This window comes from Marmota flaviventris, chromosome 4 (assembly GCF_047511675.1).
Source record: "Marmota flaviventris isolate mMarFla1 chromosome 4, mMarFla1.hap1, whole genome shotgun sequence".
Taxonomy (NCBI): domain Eukaryota; kingdom Metazoa; phylum Chordata; class Mammalia; order Rodentia; family Sciuridae; genus Marmota; species Marmota flaviventris.
Window position 1 is genome coordinate 1,508,045 of NC_092501.1, and position 18,288 is coordinate 1,526,332.

At 54.6% G+C, this 18,288-nt stretch overlaps 1 protein-coding gene across 1 annotated transcript in view; it reads left to right on the forward strand.

Annotated features, from left to right (window-relative positions):
* Positions 1 to 6,566: 6,566 nt before the first annotated feature.
* Stk32c (serine/threonine kinase 32C) overlaps positions 6,567 to 18,288 on the forward strand; it is a 63,767-nt gene continuing 52,045 nt past the window's right edge. Inside the window, exon 1 of the mRNA XM_027929998.3 lies at positions 6,567 to 6,964. Coding sequence (XP_027785799.1) covers positions 6,700 to 6,964 — 265 coding nt within the window. The 5' untranslated portion in view covers positions 6,567 to 6,699. The remainder of the gene's footprint in view (positions 6,965 to 18,288) is intronic.

Below are 18,288 nucleotides of genomic sequence, written 5' to 3' on the forward strand. Positions count from 1 at the left end.
ACACGCAAAAGAAAAAGGAAAGGGCAGCCCAGATATGAGAATGCACGGGCTCCACATAAACCAGGAGAGCTGCACCCGGATGGCAGGTGGACTGTGGTCATGGCCCTAGGTTACGCCACGGCAGACATGGGATCCATCCCAGCTGCAGGCGTGGGTCTGACTCTCAGCTCCAGAGGTGCCCTGCCAGCCACCTTCTGTCCTCTGGGAGCTGTTCCATCCAGCCCTGCCCTGTGGCTGTGAGGTTTCCTAGTGCAGGGCTGCAGGTTAGTGGCCAGTGGTTGTCACTGCCTGGCACCCTGGGCTCCGTGAGTGCCCTGGCACTGTGGCCCTCTTCCCCGTGTCTCTTCACCTCTGTCATGCCCCAGCCTCTCACCCCTGTGTGGGGCCTGGCTGTTCTTCCTCTTGGAATGCAGCTCCAGACCCCCAGGTCTTCTTGGCCCACCTGGTCCTGTGGTGCACCCCAACTTTGCCTTCTTGTGGGCCTGTTCCCACTCCTTGTCTTCACAGCTGTATCCTCAGGGCCATCAACATCTGTAGGAGGTCATCTGCTCACCCCACCCCGTGTGTGCCTGCTGAGCATGACTGGCCCAGACTCACCCCTCCCGCCTTGGGATGGGTTCCCTGGTAGAACCTTCCAGAGAGAGCCCATTCAGAGCATCACAAGGTCCCTGCATGTGTTCACTCCCAAGGATATTTTCATTTTGTTGGCAAAATGTCCAGGCGGGTCTGTGGAGCCCCAGCTGCAGGCTCTGCTCAGTGTCACCTGGGATCCCTGCCAGCGCAGGGGGCTTCACCTGGAAGCCGGGGGTGGGGGGCTGTGGCTAAGCTTTTCTCCTCCCCCTGCTCTGGCTCCCTCAGTGTGGACTGGGTTGGTCTGTGGAGGGAGGGGATCAGAGGCAGCAAGCCTGACCTGACCAGAAAGACATGATGTCATGGCCGGACTCCAAGGCTGCTGCTGCCTTGACGAAGGTGGTCAAGAGGGGTCCCTGATGTAGGGGTTCTGTGTTTGGGATTGGGGTCCCTGATGACTTCAGGGCTGTGGCAGGCTTGGTGCTGGGAAAGTTTCTGGGCAAAGGCCTAGGATGCCCGGTTGCTGTAGTAATGCCCTCTATGCTAGAGTCTTATCAGCTTCGACCTTAGTCTTAGGCCCGTAGCTCCTGGGAATAGAAGAACTTGTTTGCTAGATAACTACAGTGTTTCACCAAGCTCCGGTGCTCCTGGAGCTGCCCGCCTAACAGTAACTTCAGACAATGGACTTTCTTGAGGATTGCACAAAGCTCCTGGCGTTGCATATTGTAACCGTGAAATGTAACTGCAGAATAAGCAACTTTCCTGATACTCTAAATAATAATGTAGTTATGGTACTAATGACCTAATGCAACCTATTGGTATAAATAAATGTGGCTGCTTGAAGAAGGAGCCATATCTGCCACCTTCCCTGCCTCTGCACCTTGTCTCTGTCTCCTCTTTATTATTATTTACACCTGGAGACCCTCTCACAGCAGTCTCAGGGAGGGCTGTGTCTCTATCTGCCATTTATGATTGAGTACCTGGCTGTTCGCAACCTCTGCCCAGATGGGTTGTTGCCAAGGGGATGTTAGCAGATGGGACACTGGCCAGGCCCTTACTGGCCTCTGGAATTTTTTACTTAACTTTATTGAGAACTTTAAGTTTTAACTTAAAGTTAAAACTTATGGAATGTTGAATAGGATGCCAAGGGAGTCCTAGCTGTCCAAGAGGATGTCAGATAGAGTGCCATCAGGGCGAGTCCTGAATGTCTTCTACAGGGGACCATAGGCACCTTTGTGACTGCACAGAAGAGACCCACAGAAGACACCTGAACTGGATCCAGCCTGGCCAAACCTAGCCAAGATCAGCCAAACCATGGCCTCCTGCAGAGGCAACCTGAGTAGGATGCTTGGTTAGGCCTGGGGTGGCGGGTTATGTGGAGTTATTCTGGGAATAGCCAACTGATCCAGGATCACTTTGCCCCTACATAGCTCTCTGGGGCAATATCCAAGATGACCCAAGGCCAGCTCCCTCCAGGGATCCCCACCTAAGCCCAGGCAAATGAGTACCTTCCTGCCACAGAGCTCCTCCACATCCTCTGGTCTTAATATTTTACAAAATTTCTTTTGATGTACTAGGGATGGGTTTTATAGTTGTAAATTATACCTCAATACAGATGTAAAGATGGCCAATAGGAGAGAGAGAAGACTTGGCACAATCACTGTGAGATTCGGTGCAGCGATTCTGAGCACACTGGTTGAGTGCTGCCAGCCGGAATCCATCCCCCTTCCTGCTCCCGGATGGGGGTGGTCTGCTGTCTCTGTAGGAAGGCTGCCCCTCCCAGAGCAGCCTTGTCCTCCTCCATGCAGGCCCCTTTGCGCCCTGCCAGCCCTGCCATCTGATGCTCTCGTTGCCTGGAGGGAAGAGGCTGGTCGGGGTGGGTCCAGAAGTGGCACTGCTTGATGTGTCTTCTGTCCCAGTCCCAGTCATTGGAAAGCTGTGTGCAGAGGAAGGCTGATTCCTTCAGGAGACAAGGTGCATCTGCGGGAAGGGCAACGTCCTTGGCCTCATCGGTGTTTCCCAAGTGCCCCTATCTGAACCCCAAGGCGCTCCTCCTTGCAAGGGTTCCATTAACAGGCAGGGATCGGTGTTAGGTGTCAACTTGTCTGGGTATTGCTTACTTTTTTTCTTTCTTAAATATTTATTTTTTAGTTGTAGTTGGACACAATATTTTATTTATTTATTTTTTTATGTGGTGCCTAGGATTGAACCCAGGGCCTTGCACGTGCTAGGTGAGTGCTCTACCACTGAGCCACAACCCCAGGCCCTAATCTGGGTATTTCCGTGAAGGTGTTTTGTAGGTGCAAAGAACATCTCTGACCAGTCAACTTCAAGTAAAGGATGATACTTGATGATCCAGGTGGCTGTAGCCAATCAGCTGAAAGACCTGGAAGAGAGGGTTAGTAGAAATAAGGACAAGAAAGATGCTTCTGGTAGGGCAGGTGGGAATGAGGAGCCTTATTAGAAACTGGAGGAAAATTCTCCCAGTAAAAGAGCAGCAGAAGACTGGACTGGATTGCACTCTTCCATCAGTGGACGGCAGAACTGAGGAACGTGGCTACGTAGATGAGGAGATTCCCAGGTAAAGAGGTGTTAAAGGTATGCGCTAGTGTCCTCCTGCTGCTCATCTTACAATGTGAGAGGAAAGAGATAAGGTAAAGAAGATCTGCTAAGCAAACATAAGCTAGCACTGAAGTTATCCCGGAGGCTCTTTGCCTTGCAAAGGATGCTGACATCAGGAAGCTCACTGTTGGGAAGGCACGTCCCGCTGTCCTGCGTGAGGCTGAGGGTGTACCAGTGCACGTTTTGCTGAAGGGACTGGGCTGGAGTCCCGACTCCACTGGGCTCCCTCAGCAGAAGCTTTGGAGACGGGCATCCTGGAAGATTTGTGGAGCACCCTCCTGGTTACCGGGAGGAGACTCACAGGCTTTGGGGAATGCTCAATCAGCAGAAAGGTGGCCACCTTGGACCTAAAGGGAGACTCAGGGCAAAGTGGGGGAGTGCCAACAGACTGCTAGTGGGCAATGGGCGCACCTGTGTGCTGCCCTTCACGAGAAGGGGAGAACCTCGGTGAGGAAGACCCAGAGACTGCTGGGGGCTCCTTTGGCTGAGAGTGGAGTGCTGAGCTGCAGGGCTCTCATCAGGCCTGGAACTCAGTGGAACCTCCCCTGCTGGGTTCAAACTTGCCTGGGGGTAGGGGAGGACGGCAGCTCTTGGATTCCTCCCTGTCTTCCTTTGGAAAGGAAAGGTGTCTTATTCCTGTACCCTTTCAGCTTGGAAGGAGATAACTTGTTTTCTAAGGTTCCAGGTCCACAGATGGAGTGGTATCTTACCTCAGGATGGATCACAGCCACAGTCTCCCCCATACAGTTGTCCCTCCTTTTTCAGAGGACGAACATCTGAAGAACCCCAGGGGATGCCTGAATCCGAGGATGTGTGTGCCCTGTATATGCTGATATTTTCTACACACACACATGCCTTCATTCTCAACTAAGTAGGAACTCTCACACTGGTGGTAATGTTGCAAACCGAGGTGTGATAGCGAAACCAGCAGAACTTTCCTTTCCTCCTTCACAATTTCATGGTTAGAAGATTCACTTTTACCATAGATCTTAGCACCTCAGCATACATTTTTTACTTAACTTTATCGAGAACTTTAAGTTTTAACTTAAAGGAAGCACTTTATAGCTTCTTTTTAGCATACCCAAATTGCCAGCATCACTACTCTTGTACATTATGGTCATTATTAAGATAAAGAAAGGTCACTGAGCACAAGCACTGCAATACTAGGACAATCTGCCTGCTAGCTGAAACAGCTGTTAAGTGAGTCAAGGGTGGATAGCATATACAGCATGGATACACTAGCAGGGGTGGTTCAAGTCCTGGGCAGGTTGGAGTCACATGGTAAGAGGTTTCACACTGCTCAGAATGATGCACAATTTCAAACCTAAGAACTGTTTATTCTGGAATTTCCTGTTTAATAATTTCAGACAGCAAATGATTGAGGGCAACTGAAACCACAGAAAGTGTGACTCTGGTGGGGTGGGGTACTACTGCACCTGATTTAGATGAGGAGCCTTGGGACTTTGTGAGCTGGAAACATTCAGATGAAATTTTGGACTTAGAGCATGCTGTGAAGGCTGGGACCCTGGGGGCTGTCAAGCAGCTCACAGCCCTTGTTGATTTTCCTGTCCCTTTCCATTCCTTCAGCCCTGCCCAGCCTCAGCTCCCCCCAGAACTTCACCTTGGAGAATGCCCCGCCCTCTTAGAAGCATTCCTGCACTGGCTCTGGCATGAAGGAAGACTCACCTTCTCTGCAGGGGTGGCATTGGTGCTTTCAGCATGGTGTTAGAATGGTGAGGACTCATCATGAAGCCACCAGGCTCTCTGCCAGGGAGGCCAGAACTTGCCTCTGAGCTGGAAGTTCACTCGGGTCTGGAGCAGGCAATTGCCAGGCAGGTAAGGAGGCTTGGGGAGCCAGTCCTCAGGCTGACCTAGGCTATGCTGTAGTAAAAACACCCCCAAATCTCTAGATCTCAGTAATTTAACAAAGCAGCAGATGTCTCCCTGTTTTTTATGCTCAAATGGGCTGGGAGGTGGCCCATGGTTTTCTCCAAGAGATGGGAGTTCCCTCTTGGTCAAGGGTGTAAGTGTGGACAGTAGGATGTAGCCCCTGAAATGTCGGGCCCAGAAAGACACAGGTCACCTGTGCTCATATTGCTTTGGTCATGCAGGTTAGATGGCCACACTGAATTTCAAAGGTGTAGGAAGGGCAGAGCCCTGCTATGAACTGTGTGAAGAAAGGGGACCTGGGCCCAGGGGCGGGCAACAGCTCTTCCAGGAGTGACCCTACTAGGGCTTCACGTAAGTTGGACAGAACAGCCGGCTTTGTGGCCTGGCTGCAAGGCAGAACCTAAGAAGGCAGAGCCTTCCAAAAGCTAGACAACTGACTGCTCAGTGACAAGGCAATAGACACAGGAAGCTAAGCGCTACGGAAAGAGCCGCCTCTTAATTGCTGAGCGCGTTTTTCCCACGGTCTCATCCAGACTTTGCAAAGGGACAGAGATGCACCGAGGCCAAACCACGCCCCAAGACTCTCAGATAACTGCAAAGGCCGTGCAGAGCCCAGCTGTTGGTATGAGATTTCCGGAAGGCCATGGGGCCTTGGACGATCTGAACGATTCCACTGGGTGCAGACCGGGGCGGGGAGAACGGTACCAGTCCAGTGCCTAGGCTGGGAGAGGATCCAGCACAGAGAACCCGCCTGTGCGGACGCACGTGCTCAGGGTAGCCTCTTCACTGGGCGCGCGCGCGCGCCTCCGAACCGGGCCCGGGCCGCCCTCCTGGGGCGGGGCTGACGGGTCAGTCCCCGCCCCTCATCTCCATCCTCTGGGGGCGCCGCGCTCGCGCGCCACCTGCAGCAGCAGAGCGGGATCGCGCCTGGCCCACGCCGCAGTGCTGCACGACCTGACCGCACCCGGGTCCGGCCCCGCGCGGCCGCTTCCCGCGTCCCAGAGCCCGGCCTCGCAAAGCCCAAGGTCGCAGGCTGAAGTTCGAGGTTCCCTCGATCGGCTGGCAAAAGTCCCCGGGCGGCATCTTTTCACGAAGGCAGTGGGAGTGGAAGGCCAAGGGAACCCCGAGCCCCCACGGTCGCCACACACCGGAGGAGGCTCCCCGCAGCCTTTACTGGCGGAGCCAGCACTGTTCTCGAGATCCCGGCCTTCCTGGGCCTCCGAGGCAGCCCGGCTCGGGCATCCTCGCTCGTCCTCCCGGGCTCTTGTCTCCGCCTCCTCGGCGGTGCCGCTGACCCGCGCGGACCGGACACGCTTGCTGGGTCCCAGACCCCGCGTGCGCCCAGCTCCGCTCACCGCTCCCAGCGCCGGCCCCGCCCGGCCCCGCCCGTCTCCGCCCCGGCGCTGGGCTCCACCCCGCTCCCGCCTCGACCCCTCCCGCCCCAGCCCGCCCGGGCGCTCGCAGTCCTCGGGGCCGAGAGCTGCCCAGGCGAGCGAGAGCCCGAGGCTGGGCGCAAGGCGGGAGCCGCCGGCCCCTCGAGTCCCGCTCCGCTCCCGCCCGGTCCGGCGGGAGGGCCATGCTCCGGGTTCTGGCAGAGGCGCGCACCCAGGCCCGGCGATGAGGAGCGGCGCGGAGCGCAGGGGCAGCAGTGCCACTGCGCCCCCAGGGTCACCGCCCCCCGGCCGAGGGCGCCCCGCTGGACCCGACGCGCCCCCGGCCCTGCCGCCGCCCGCCGCTGGCCAGCCCCGGGCCCGGGACGCGGGCGATGCCCGAGCGCAGCCGCGCCCCCTGTTTCCGTGGAGCAAGTGGAAGAAGAGGATGTCCATGTCGTCCATATCGGCGGCCACGGCGCGGAGGCCGGTGTTTGACGACAAGGAGGACGGTGAGTGTGGCCAGGGACAGCTTGGGGACCTAGCCCTCTCGCAAGGGGGATGTGGGGGTGACATTCTTTGCGTTCCGACGCAGCCGCCCGGGTAGGACTGTGTCTGGGTTACCGAGGAAACTCGCGGACCACTGCTGAGGTCCTCTCTCGGGTCCTGAGTACCCAGTGGCTGAGCCGCGGGAGTAGCCGTGTTGGGCGGGTCCTGCTAGATGAGGGTCCATGGGCGCTGGGGGCGGCTCTCAGCTTAGGCGCCCTGCCGCTCACTGTGGGGGGCACCTAAGGTTTCATTTTCCCTGGGGCAGTGTTTCAGGCGTGGTTGGTTCCTTGCCTTTCCAGGAGGCGCTCACCTGTAGTGTGCCGAGTTTTCAGAAGTGAAATGCCTGTCCACAGGTGGCACGAGGTGTGTGTCGGGGGAGCTGGCCCCTCTCAGTCTCCAGGGTGACCGTGCAGTGCCAGTGGCATGCCGGGCCTTTGCTTTGGGCTGTGCTGTGGAGCCAGGGCCTCGCCTTTGTGCAAAGACCTGCCCTCTGGGGAACCAGTGTTCTGTAAAGTCCTTCTGTAGGGAAGGCTGCCAACCTGGAGGAATGTGTCTCTTGAGTGACCTGACTGAGGTGGGCTCTGAAGGTGACAGGCGTCAGGCAGCTGGCTGTGCACTGCACACCTCCTGGGGCTCTGCCGGGTGACCTTTGACAGCACCCATGGGAAGGTGATGTGCAGTGGGCGCCTTGGGGCCACTGTGCTTAATTCACATGCAAACATATAGCTTTTTTTCCTACAGATGTCATGCAGATAATTTTAAATGGTACAATGATGACACATTTGATGTTTTTTTGACATTTTCTTAAAATAGTTGAAGACTGCATTTTCATTTGTAGGCAGCCTGCAGAGATATGATGGATTCTTTTTTTTTTTTTTTATATAATTTAAGAGCACAGCTCAGTTCAAGAGCCCAGACTATTTACTTCCAATAAATAATTTAAGCACTATGGGAAATTACAGCAGGACCTCAGGCCAGTGTGAATGCACGTGCCCTCATTTCTCACAGAGACAGTGTGGGGTGGCTGGCCAGGGCTCACCAGGCCTCGGGGGAAGAGGTCGGCAGGGGAGTGGGGTTCTGCAAAGCAGTGTCAGACACAGTGTGTTCTGGGGTGGTCTGTCATTGTGTTCTGAGCTCTGGGACAGCAGAGCTCACTGTGATGACTGTTTCCTGGGTTGTGTTTTTGTTTTCAACATTAATATTCAAAGTGTAAAAAGCCCAGAGTGAAGCAGGAGCTAATTAGAAAGGAGATCTACATCTAGTTTCTGGCTGCAGGATGACAGAGGTCTGAGAAACATACACTCAGTGCTTGCTGCTGCTGGCCGAGAGACGCTGCCCCCCTGTGTCTTAGTGTCGTCTCTCCAAGGCAGCAGATGTGGAGATGTGGTGCAGCGCTGCCCTCAGACTTTGGGGGTAGACTTTCCCTGCTTGTTCAGTGTGTTGTGTCTCAGAATCCGAGGATCGTTCAGAAGGCAAAGAGAGCAAAGGATCTGTTTATGGTACTCGCTGTCTGATTTGAGAATTATTTTACACATTCCCACCTCCTTATTTGCTTGTAGTAGGATGGCAGAGGTACGGAGTGTTCTGGGCTTTGTGTGGGGTGGTTAATTGGTGCTGGCTCACAGAGCTTGCTCTCTGTGTATGTAACTGTCACCAGCTTATCACTGGGCACAAGGGACACATCCCCACACCGAACACACCGCTGGTGTTTAACTGGGCTTTAGTGAGATGAGGAGGTCAAGCCTGGCCCTGGTGGCAGCTGAGCTCATTCTCCCGTGGGTGACACTCAGTGTCACTTTTCTATGCTGTTGGTAGGGCACAAACAGCTTGAGAGATAACCTGGTACTTATCAAAGAGGGCTGTGTGCCCTGAATGTGAAGACCATGGATTCACGATACAGTCTGGACAGGCGAGGACGCCTGGTTCAGGAAGAGGCCGTGGCCTGGTCCCTCTGTTTTGGGGAGACACAGTCACTCCCCTAGTCTTGGCCCCACTATAGCCAGCCTTCAAGCTGTGGCTGTGCTGTGCTGGTGGCTTGCCTGTACAGGAACTGCACAGTTGCCATGGTAATGCAAGGCCTTCTGATGAATTTTTTTTATATTAAAACACCTAATTAATATGAAGAGAAAAAATTTAAAAACAGTAAAAAAGAAAATAGGAGGGCAATTTAAGTGCCAGGTAAATTTCAACTAAAAAGTATAGTTATGACATGTAAGAGCTTAAATGTCCTCTGTTCTTGCTTCCCCCTGGGGAATCCAGAGCCTCATTCCTTCTTCGGCAGGTGTTTGGTGCACTGTGGAATTCTTTGCTTCTCTTCCTCACTCTAGGGCTCCTTTTTCCTTCCCGTGGGCCCCATGTCCCTCTGTGTGCCATTTCTTCTGGGGTTGAACCTGCTACCAACCTCATTTCCTCTGTGCTCTGCCACAGAGCTGCAGGGAGCTGGGCAGGCCCCTCACTCCTCTGCTTCTGTGTCCCTGTCATGCAGAGGGCCTCCGGGCGAGTAGCCTGGGGAGGGCGTGGCTGCTTGCCTCAGACCCACTGTGGCCTTAGCTTACAGCTCGGAGTGGTCACACACGGAGGGGACTTGACTGGGCCCAGAACACTGGAACGAAGTGAGGCCCTTGTAGGCAGCGATGCCTGGTACCCTTGGTTGGGAGAGTGGAGTTGGGACAGGGGCTTCCCAGTTCTCCAGTCACTGCTTTTATAATTAAAACACTAAAGAGAAAGGAATTTTGTTTTTCTCATTTCCGTGCATTTTGCCAGGCTCTGTGGAACCTGAGCTGTGGTGCACGTCCCAGCCTCCTTGGAATCTGGATGCAGTCCTGCTGCCATACAGAAACACACCTTTGCTGCATTTTTTTTTTTTTTTAACAGAAGCGGGGCTGTGCACCATATACTGTTGTGTTGAAACCTAGCTTTTTATGTAGTGAGATGCTGTCGATGTCTTGCAGTCTGAAGCATTGATGGCTGAGTTCACAGTAGCCGTTTTCACCCTGAGGAGGGTAGCAGATTTTGTGGGTGTTCTAAAAAGGCTCCACTTCTCTCTCAAGACCCTGTGGTTGAATTGCTGGGTGTGGGCATGCTGTGGGTGGTCTTAGGTCTCAGGGCATGGTGTGGATACTCTCCTCCCTGAGCCTCCTTGTGATTTTGAGGCACAAGGGGCAGATCACTGCTTTATTGTCTTCCTGTGTGGACGTGATTTTCCCTGTTGACTTAATTTCCTGCTTGATGTTTCTGTGTTTAGAGTAGCATCAACTCTGTGGACAGGAGTATCTTTGCACAGCCAGCTTAGGGCACGTGTCTCTTACCTTAGGACACATTTCCAGGAATGCCAGAGCTAAGCCAGAGGTCCAAGCAGAGTGTCGGGATGCGTGTGGCTGGCCCCCCGGCGGGGGGGGGAGTGGAGCTCTGTGACCAGCTATCCTGGGCACGGCTGCACAGTGAGGACTTCTTGGAATGGCCCTGCTGTTGTGGGGCGACTAGACCAGAGGGAAGTGGGGAGCCTGACAGTGTGCAAGGGGACATAAATAAGTCACATGAGTGGAAACGGGGGCCTGGAAGAGCAAGCAGCAGGGGAGACCTGCTTAGGAGCTGGCCAGGGAAGGGGAGGTCAGTTTTACTTGCTCCAAGGGTCCTCTCCGAATCCTCCTTACATTGTTAGCAGTGTTTCTTTTTCTTTTCTTTAATCTAAGAGATAAACAAGATGGCATTAATATTTTGCAGTTTCTTTGATCACCAGTGAGATTGCTAACCTGCTTTTCATGTTCAAAGTATTTTAATATTTTCCTTTGTTTGGTTATTTTTTGCAATTTACTAGTGAGTGCTCTTGGCTGAGGTTTTGTGCTGGACAATTGCTGTCCTGTTCTTTTTCTTTCTTCTTTGACTAATGACATCAATTGTACAGATTGATGGGTTTCATGGCAGCACACTGGTGCGTCTGTGTGACGTGTTTTGATCTTGTCTCCCCTGCTGTCCTGCCTCCCTTCCCGATCCCCTCTCCTCCTCGTGGTCTCTCCTCTGCTTCCACGTGGTCTTTCCCTCTAGAGTTCACGCATGAGTGCTCCTTGTCTTTGAGTCTTTCATCCACCAAAGTGACCTCTGGGGGGCCGGGCTGGGGCTCAGTGGTAGAGCACTTGCCTAGCATGGGTGAGGCCCTGGGTTCGATCCTCAGCACCACATAAAGGTAAATAAATAAAGGAATTGTGTTCATCTACAACTAAAAACCATTTTTAAAAAATGATCTCTGTGTCCGGTACCTTTGGACCCTTCCTTATGTAGAAAACTTGGCCGTGAACAACCTTCTGCTGTTTGCCATTTACCTTTTCATGCGGCTGGGTTTTCCTCCTCTAGGGATGTGCTCAGTCCGTGTGTGGTCAGGTTCCTCCACGTCCACTTCATGGAAGCGTCCCGCCTTGGTGTGTGTTACAAAGTCCTTTTCCAGCCACAAGTAATAATAGTTCCACTTGTAAATCTGCATTCATACTTTCTTCTACCACTTGTGTGGTTCTACCTTCTATACTGAAAATTTCAATTCATTGGAAACAACGTTTGACATACTGTGGGAAAGAGTTCCTTCCCTCTGTGTGTTCTGTACTTGATTAAGCTGAACACACTTAGGATGTTATTGAACCCAGGGCCTTGTGCAAATGAGGCCAGCACTCTACCCAGTGAGCTATTTCCCCAGCCCTTAGGATGTTTCTGAGGTTAAAAGTCACTCTTGTTGTATGTTGGTGGCTCCTTGTTGATCTCTGAATGGGAGCTTTCTATGCCACGCATCACTCTGGGTAGTGCTGGTATAATGGAAAACCACTGTAAAACATTCATCGTGAATGTGGCCACTTCGCCCTGCCATGATTAGTCCTCATGGTTTTTGGGTTACTTTCCTTCTGAGTGATCTGTCAGGTGACCTGTGACAAATGACTCAGTTTACCAAATGACATGTTTTGTCCTTTGTTTTTCTTTTTCAAAAAAAATATTTTTTAGTTATATTTGGACACAATATCTTTATTTTGTTTATTTTTTTTAATGTGGTGCTGAGGATCGAACCCAGGGCCCCGCATGTTCGAGGCAAGAGCTCCACCGCTGAGCCCCAGACCAGCCCTGCATTGCTTTCCTTGATGTCATTACCCAGGGCTCTAGGGGCACAGGAGAGCACAGGTCCATATAGGGCTCTCTGCTGGCCCTCCCCAGGGCTCCCGTCACTTCGTTGTGGGCCTGGCCCAGTCAGGCCTTTGTCCAGCAGGGTGTGAATTCAGCCTTAATGTGCCTTCCTGGCCGCCTGGCCCTGGAGGAAAGGGCAGCGAGGCCCACACTGCAGGGGCCTTGGCAGGGCAGAGCTGACTTAGAGTCCCCCGGTGTGGGAGTCGGGATTTGGGCTCAGGTTGGTAGGAGGGCATGTGGCCCTGGCCTGATTCGGGCCCCTGGACGTTTGCTCCTGGGCTCTCAGCTTACTGGCCCAGCAGAGGGCGGAGCTTGCAGCCTCCTTTCCCCCACGATGAGGCGGCTCTAGAATGGACTTGGGACCTACTGTCACACTTTTTTATGTAACAAATGTCAGCTCTGTGTGTCTATCCATCTGGTCGTACATTTTACAAGTCTAAAAATAAGCTGCTTTTTCTTTAAAAATGAAACCGCCCAGCTTTCGGTTGAGAGGAAATGCAGGCATGCATTGGAGGTCCTTTTCTTCAGGGCTTCTCTCTGCAGATGGACCCTAGAGGAGAAAGATGCTAGGAGGGAGGTCAGGCCGCGGGGAGCACTCGCTTCGAGGAGCTCAGTGCAGCTCCAAAGCTGTGACTAGCGTCGTGTCATGCACATCACCCGATCCGGGGTCAGCGGGTCTGGGTCTCCAGCGGGCTTCCAGGCAAGGCCGCGCTGCTGGGCCCTGGACAGACTCTGAGTAGCAGGACATCAGTGGGTATCAGTGGGTATGCAGCAGGTGTATAGTGAGTCCAGTAAGCGTGAGGATGTAGCAGGCCTGTATGGTGAGCTCCATCAGTATATGTCAGTTGTATGCAGGGAGCTCAGTGGGTATACAGCAGGTGTGCACTGTTGAGGGAGGGCAGGAGGCCCATGGGCCGTGTCCCTTGGCCTAGGCCCTGGGGGAGCTGAGGACAGCTGAGGCGGCCTGCCCTGGCCCTGCCCAGTGCTGGCTGGACACACAGCCCTAGTGCTGGGGCACCTGGCCCTTGGGACAGAGCTGCCAGTTATGAGCTGGTGCTGCGTAAATGTTTTACTTCTGTGTCGACCCTGTTCCCAGGCCGACCCCTTCTGTGTCCCTTGGTGTTCTGTAGACTGCGTCCACCACCCAGCACTGCGGCCAGAGGCTTGCCCCTTGTTCACGTGGCCTCTTCCTCTGGACGTCATTTGGACGGGCTGCTGAGGTACGGCCCCACTCTCTTGGTCTGGGTCCTTCTGGGTCCTCCTGCCTGCTGCAGGAGGGGTGCCCCCTGCTGGGAGTGCTCTGCCCCCGGGAGCCCTGGTTCTGAGGCGGGGGCCTGGCCCTGGCCTGTCTTGCCCCTTCCCCGTCAGGAGCTCAGGCCCTGCCACCCTCACTTGGCTCCCCGTCCAGATTTGCCCTCCTCATCTGAACATGCCGGTCCCTTTGTCCCTGCTCCTGCTCTTGTGCAGCTGGAAGACACTGCAGCTTTGGTGGCCCACATCTCTCCTGCTGGCTGAGGCACTGGCAAGTGGCTGGACCTTGTCCTCCCGGCCTTCTCCTCACGCTGGGGTCTAGGTGGGGTGAGCATGTCATCCCTGTGCCTGGGGCTCTTCTGAGGGGTCTTTCTCCTGCCCAGAGCCTGGACAGATGCTGTCCTTAAAAGACAGGTGGGACCCACATGCGGAATGGTTGTGATGCCCCAAATTTCAAGCCATATGGTAGAACTGTAACTAACACAATCATCGTTACTTAAAAAGCCAGAATGGCTGCTCCATCAAAAACCAAGCTTCCCATTGACTCCAAATCTGTTATGTTAGAAGCCAAGCAGCTGCAGAGATCAGCGCGGCTACGGCTTGGGAGCAGACTGGTCCACCCTGCGGGGTCCGTGCCCCTGCTGTGAGGCAGGTTGCCCCATCCCTGTTCTCCTTGCCAGGAGCCAGGACGGTCTCTAACATGCTCCCCCCAAGCTCCAGCCCCATCGTGTGAAATCCCAGCTTGATGTCATTTAAGTTCTGAAGCCAAGTTGGCTACAGGTGGGAGTCAGTATCGCCCCCAATTTATTAAAAATAGGAACCGAGCACATTCCATTTCTCACAGTGATTTAAAAAGGCCTCTGCACCTTCAGAACCCCTCCCTGGAGCCCCTGCCTCGAGGGCAGGGGCTCACACTGTGTGTGCTCTCCTGGTGAGCTCGCCTGGGCCCTGGGCGGGGGCCACACTGACCTCCGAGCTGGTGTTCACAGTAGGACTGCCCGAGCAGCCCAAGGGGGACAGGTCCTGGCAGCCCATCTCAAACCAGATGCTTTTCGTGCTGGGGCCACATTGTTGTCTGCAGCTTTCTCTGGCAATGACCTACTCCCTAATGCAGTGACCTAATGACTATTTTGATTACTTTTTCTGATTCTGTGGGCTGGGAATTTGGAAGGGCTCAGTGGGGACAGGTCCCTCTACCCCATGTGACATCTGTGGACCAGAGCATCCAAGGTGGCCTCCTGGTTCAGTATGTGGCATCTCGGCCAGAGTGGCTTGGGGCTGGAGGCTGGTGGGAGCCTCCCAGGGCCCTGTCTGGGGTCTGTTCCGCAGTAGGTGGGTGTGTTGGATATCTAGCACTGCTGGACCGACTTCCCCAGAACTTAGTGGCTTACAGTGAGAAACACCACCTCGCAGTTTGCATGTTCTGGCACGTTAGAGTGGCCTGGGCGCATCAGCTCGGTCTTGTGTGAGCTGTGGTCATGGCAGCTGGGGCTGCCACCTCTGGTGGTTTGACTGGGGCTGCAGGATCTAGTTCCAGCCAGTTCCCACGCGGGCTGGAGGCCTCGGCTCCTCACCACATGCACTCCCCAGTCGTGATCTGAATCCCAGGCACTTCCACCCGGTCCTGTGAGAAGCTGGTCACCAAGTCCCGTGCACACTTGGTGGAGCAGGTGAGGCTCAGCCTTTCGAGAATACTGAAGAACCCAGGACACATTTTTACCCACAGTGACCCCGTAGTCCATGGGCTTCTCCTCCCCAAGGTCCCTGCAGGAGCCAGCAGGACTTCCCAAGAACACAAGGGTGGACCATGCCAGGCCTTCTGTGACTCAGGCATGGATGGGCTCCACATCACTTCTGCCACACCCTGCAGTCGAAGGAAGGGTGCGGCACAGATCCAAGGAGGGGTTCCTCGTGACCCAGGCGCTGTGTCTGGGGTGGATTGGGGGCTGTTGGTCAGCATGCTGGCTGTCAGGAAGAGCTGGACCCAGGGCAGGGGGACTCAGAGACAGGCTAGAGTGCTGTCGGAGAGCAGGGTGACTGCCTCCCTCTTGGCAGCTCTGACCTGGGACCACGCAGGTCCCCAGGTAGCCAGGCCGGCCCAGTGCCCAGCGGCACACCCAGCTTGCTGTGCCAGAGACACGAAGCATCTTCCATGTCTGGAAACTGGAAGATCTTGGAGGCCAATCTGTTTCCTACCCTCAAAGTCAACATCTTCTTATTATGTTTGAGAAGCAAAGCCAAGAAGCAGGGGTGCACCGTGCTGTAGGTGTCAGGGCCAGGCTCCAGCATGTGGCTCTCTCCACCTCTGACTGGGACTTTCTGAGAAAGCCTCCAGAACCCTGATTCAGGGCTTCCTGTGCGGCCACTGTAGGTTCTACCTGTGATCCACCCAGGGTCTCCCATGTTGATTCCACTGTTTTTCTTCTCAGTGTCAAGCTCATCTTGTGGTTCTGGAATCATGTTTTAGTTCCATGGGCAGAAATGATAATTTGCAAAGTCAGTACCTGAGGCCGGGTGGAGGGTGAGAGGGAAGAAAAGGATAAAGCAGAGAGGAAAGAAGATGCAGAGGAGAGAGGTGTGAAACCGAGAGCTGAGGAAGGGTGGGCCGGCCCCGAGCGTAGCCCTGCTCCTGCCTGGCCATCGAGCGGCACCTGGTGCCTGGAGAGCCAGATGCAGTCACTGTGGGCAGGGCCAGCAGCTGGGCAGAGACCTGAGAGCTGCTGAGCAGTGCAGGGTGGGCTGGCTGCTCCGGTCACACGGGGACCAACATGGGAAGAGGGGCCCCTTGTTCTGAGGTGGCTCCTCAGAGGGCAGAGCCAAAGAATCCTCTGCTGTGGTCCCAATGCCTCCTTCCCAGAGCAGTTAGATTGCAGGGAGAAGGGCCTGGTGGGATCTCCTGCCCAGGACGGTGTGGTGCAGGGCATTGCGGGGCCAGTGTGATGGACAGTGGTGGTGGGGGAGAACCTGCATGGAAGTGTGTGGTCCTGGCCTCCCTCCACAGGGCCACACCTCTCCTGACTTCCGCTGAGCCTCCTGCCCCACACTGTCCAGCTCAGCCTCTGTCCACGGTCACTGAAGCTGGTGGAACCCCAGAGGGCACAAGCCCCTGAGCCCCACTTCTCTGTCCCAGGGTCGCCTGGGACATTCCGCTTCATGCGGCTGACCTGGCATGATTATTAATAGTGTCCCCTTTTACTCTAGGGTGACCTGGATGAGATGATAAATTACATGGGTCTCTGTTTAACTGCAAGATACTGTTACCAGAATGATCTTTTTTCCCTTTATAGCTTTTTATTATGTAATGAAAATGACAAGTATCGAGACTCTCAGTATCTTATGTAATCCCAGAAACTAATGTAACAACTGCTTTGAGTTTTCCCTTACAGTCCAACTCGTGGTTGAATGCACACAAAAATATGTATCACTTTTAAAACGCTTTTTTTCTAATAAACTTATTTTAGAGTGTTGTGGATTTACAGAAAAGCCGGGAAGATGGCACAGAGTTCCCACATACCCTACGCCTGCTTTTCTCCCGGGTTGACATCTTGCATTAGCACGGTGCCCTTGTCAGGACCGGAGAAGCAATATTGATACGTTACTGTGAGCCACAGGCCACCTTTGTCACATTTCCTTACTTTCCCCCTAATGCCCTCTGCTGCCCCATCCAGGACCCCACATGGCAATTAGTGACAGGACTCCTTGGGCTCCTTGGGCCTTGACAGCTTCTCCGACTTTCCTGATTTCTGGCCACCTTGAGGCGAGGCTCGGGTGTTCGGTGGAATGCCCCCAGGATTGGGCTGGGTTGTGGATTTTGGGGGTGAGATGCCATCCCCAGGACTCATTGTCACCTGGCTGAGGGTTGGATGAGTCAGCTTTTGGTCACTGTAACAATATACCTGACACAGACTGCTGGTAAAGAAAAGAAGGTGCATTTAGCTCAGAGTTTGAGGTTCAGAGTTCAAGACAGGTGGCCCATGGTGTGGCCTCTGAGGATGGCACATGGGGACACCCCCAGGTGGAAGAGTGGGTATCTGAGAGCTTCCGTGAACAAATTGAAGCTGGGCCAGGGAGACTGATCCCAGAACCCTGGTGAGGACACCCCTCAGTGGCACAACGGCCTCCCTTCCGCTACCTCTCACACTGCCTCTGCGGACCCCGCCTCTGGCCACAGTGGACCTGGGGCCCAGGCCGTAGCAGGTGTGTTTGTCGCTCTCGCTGTAAAGCTATTTTCCCTCTCTGTCCAGTGCCCTGGGAGGACGTTCGCTGCCTGCAGCCCACACGTGAGGGGTGGGGTCATGGTTCTTGGGGGACGCACCTGTGCAGTCATTTGGGATTCTTCTGCACAGAAGGCCTGTCTCGTTCCCCATTTAGGGGCACTCAGTCCTTCACTGCACTGTGGACTCTCGCGCTGGGTGACAGCCAGCTCGGCCGTGTGCCGTGTGCCCTGTGCCAGGCCGCGTGGCTCCCGGCTCCCGGCTCCCGGGCGAGCCTCAGCGGTGTTCTTGTCTGCTTGCTGCTTGTTTGGGGCGAGCTCCTGGCGTCCAGGATGCTCCAGGCCTGTTCTGTGTGTTCCCTCTCCCGGCCTAGAGCAGCATTTCTCCCAGGACTGTGGTTCCTGTATTGGAAGCTAAGAACTGGGTACTGGGTACGTGTTCTGCCCTGGGATACTTGTCTCTCAGTGCCAAGGCTGACCACTTACTTGCTGGCTCGAGACTAACTTCGTTCATTCAGCTGAATGCACTTTCTGTGCCCCCACTGTGCGCCCGGCTGGTGGTGTGAGGATCCACACAGGCCCTTGGGAACCACCCGGCTGCTGCACATCTCCTTCCCCTGCAGGAGAGCGGGCAGCAGCCCTCAGCACTGGGAGCTGGCCCTG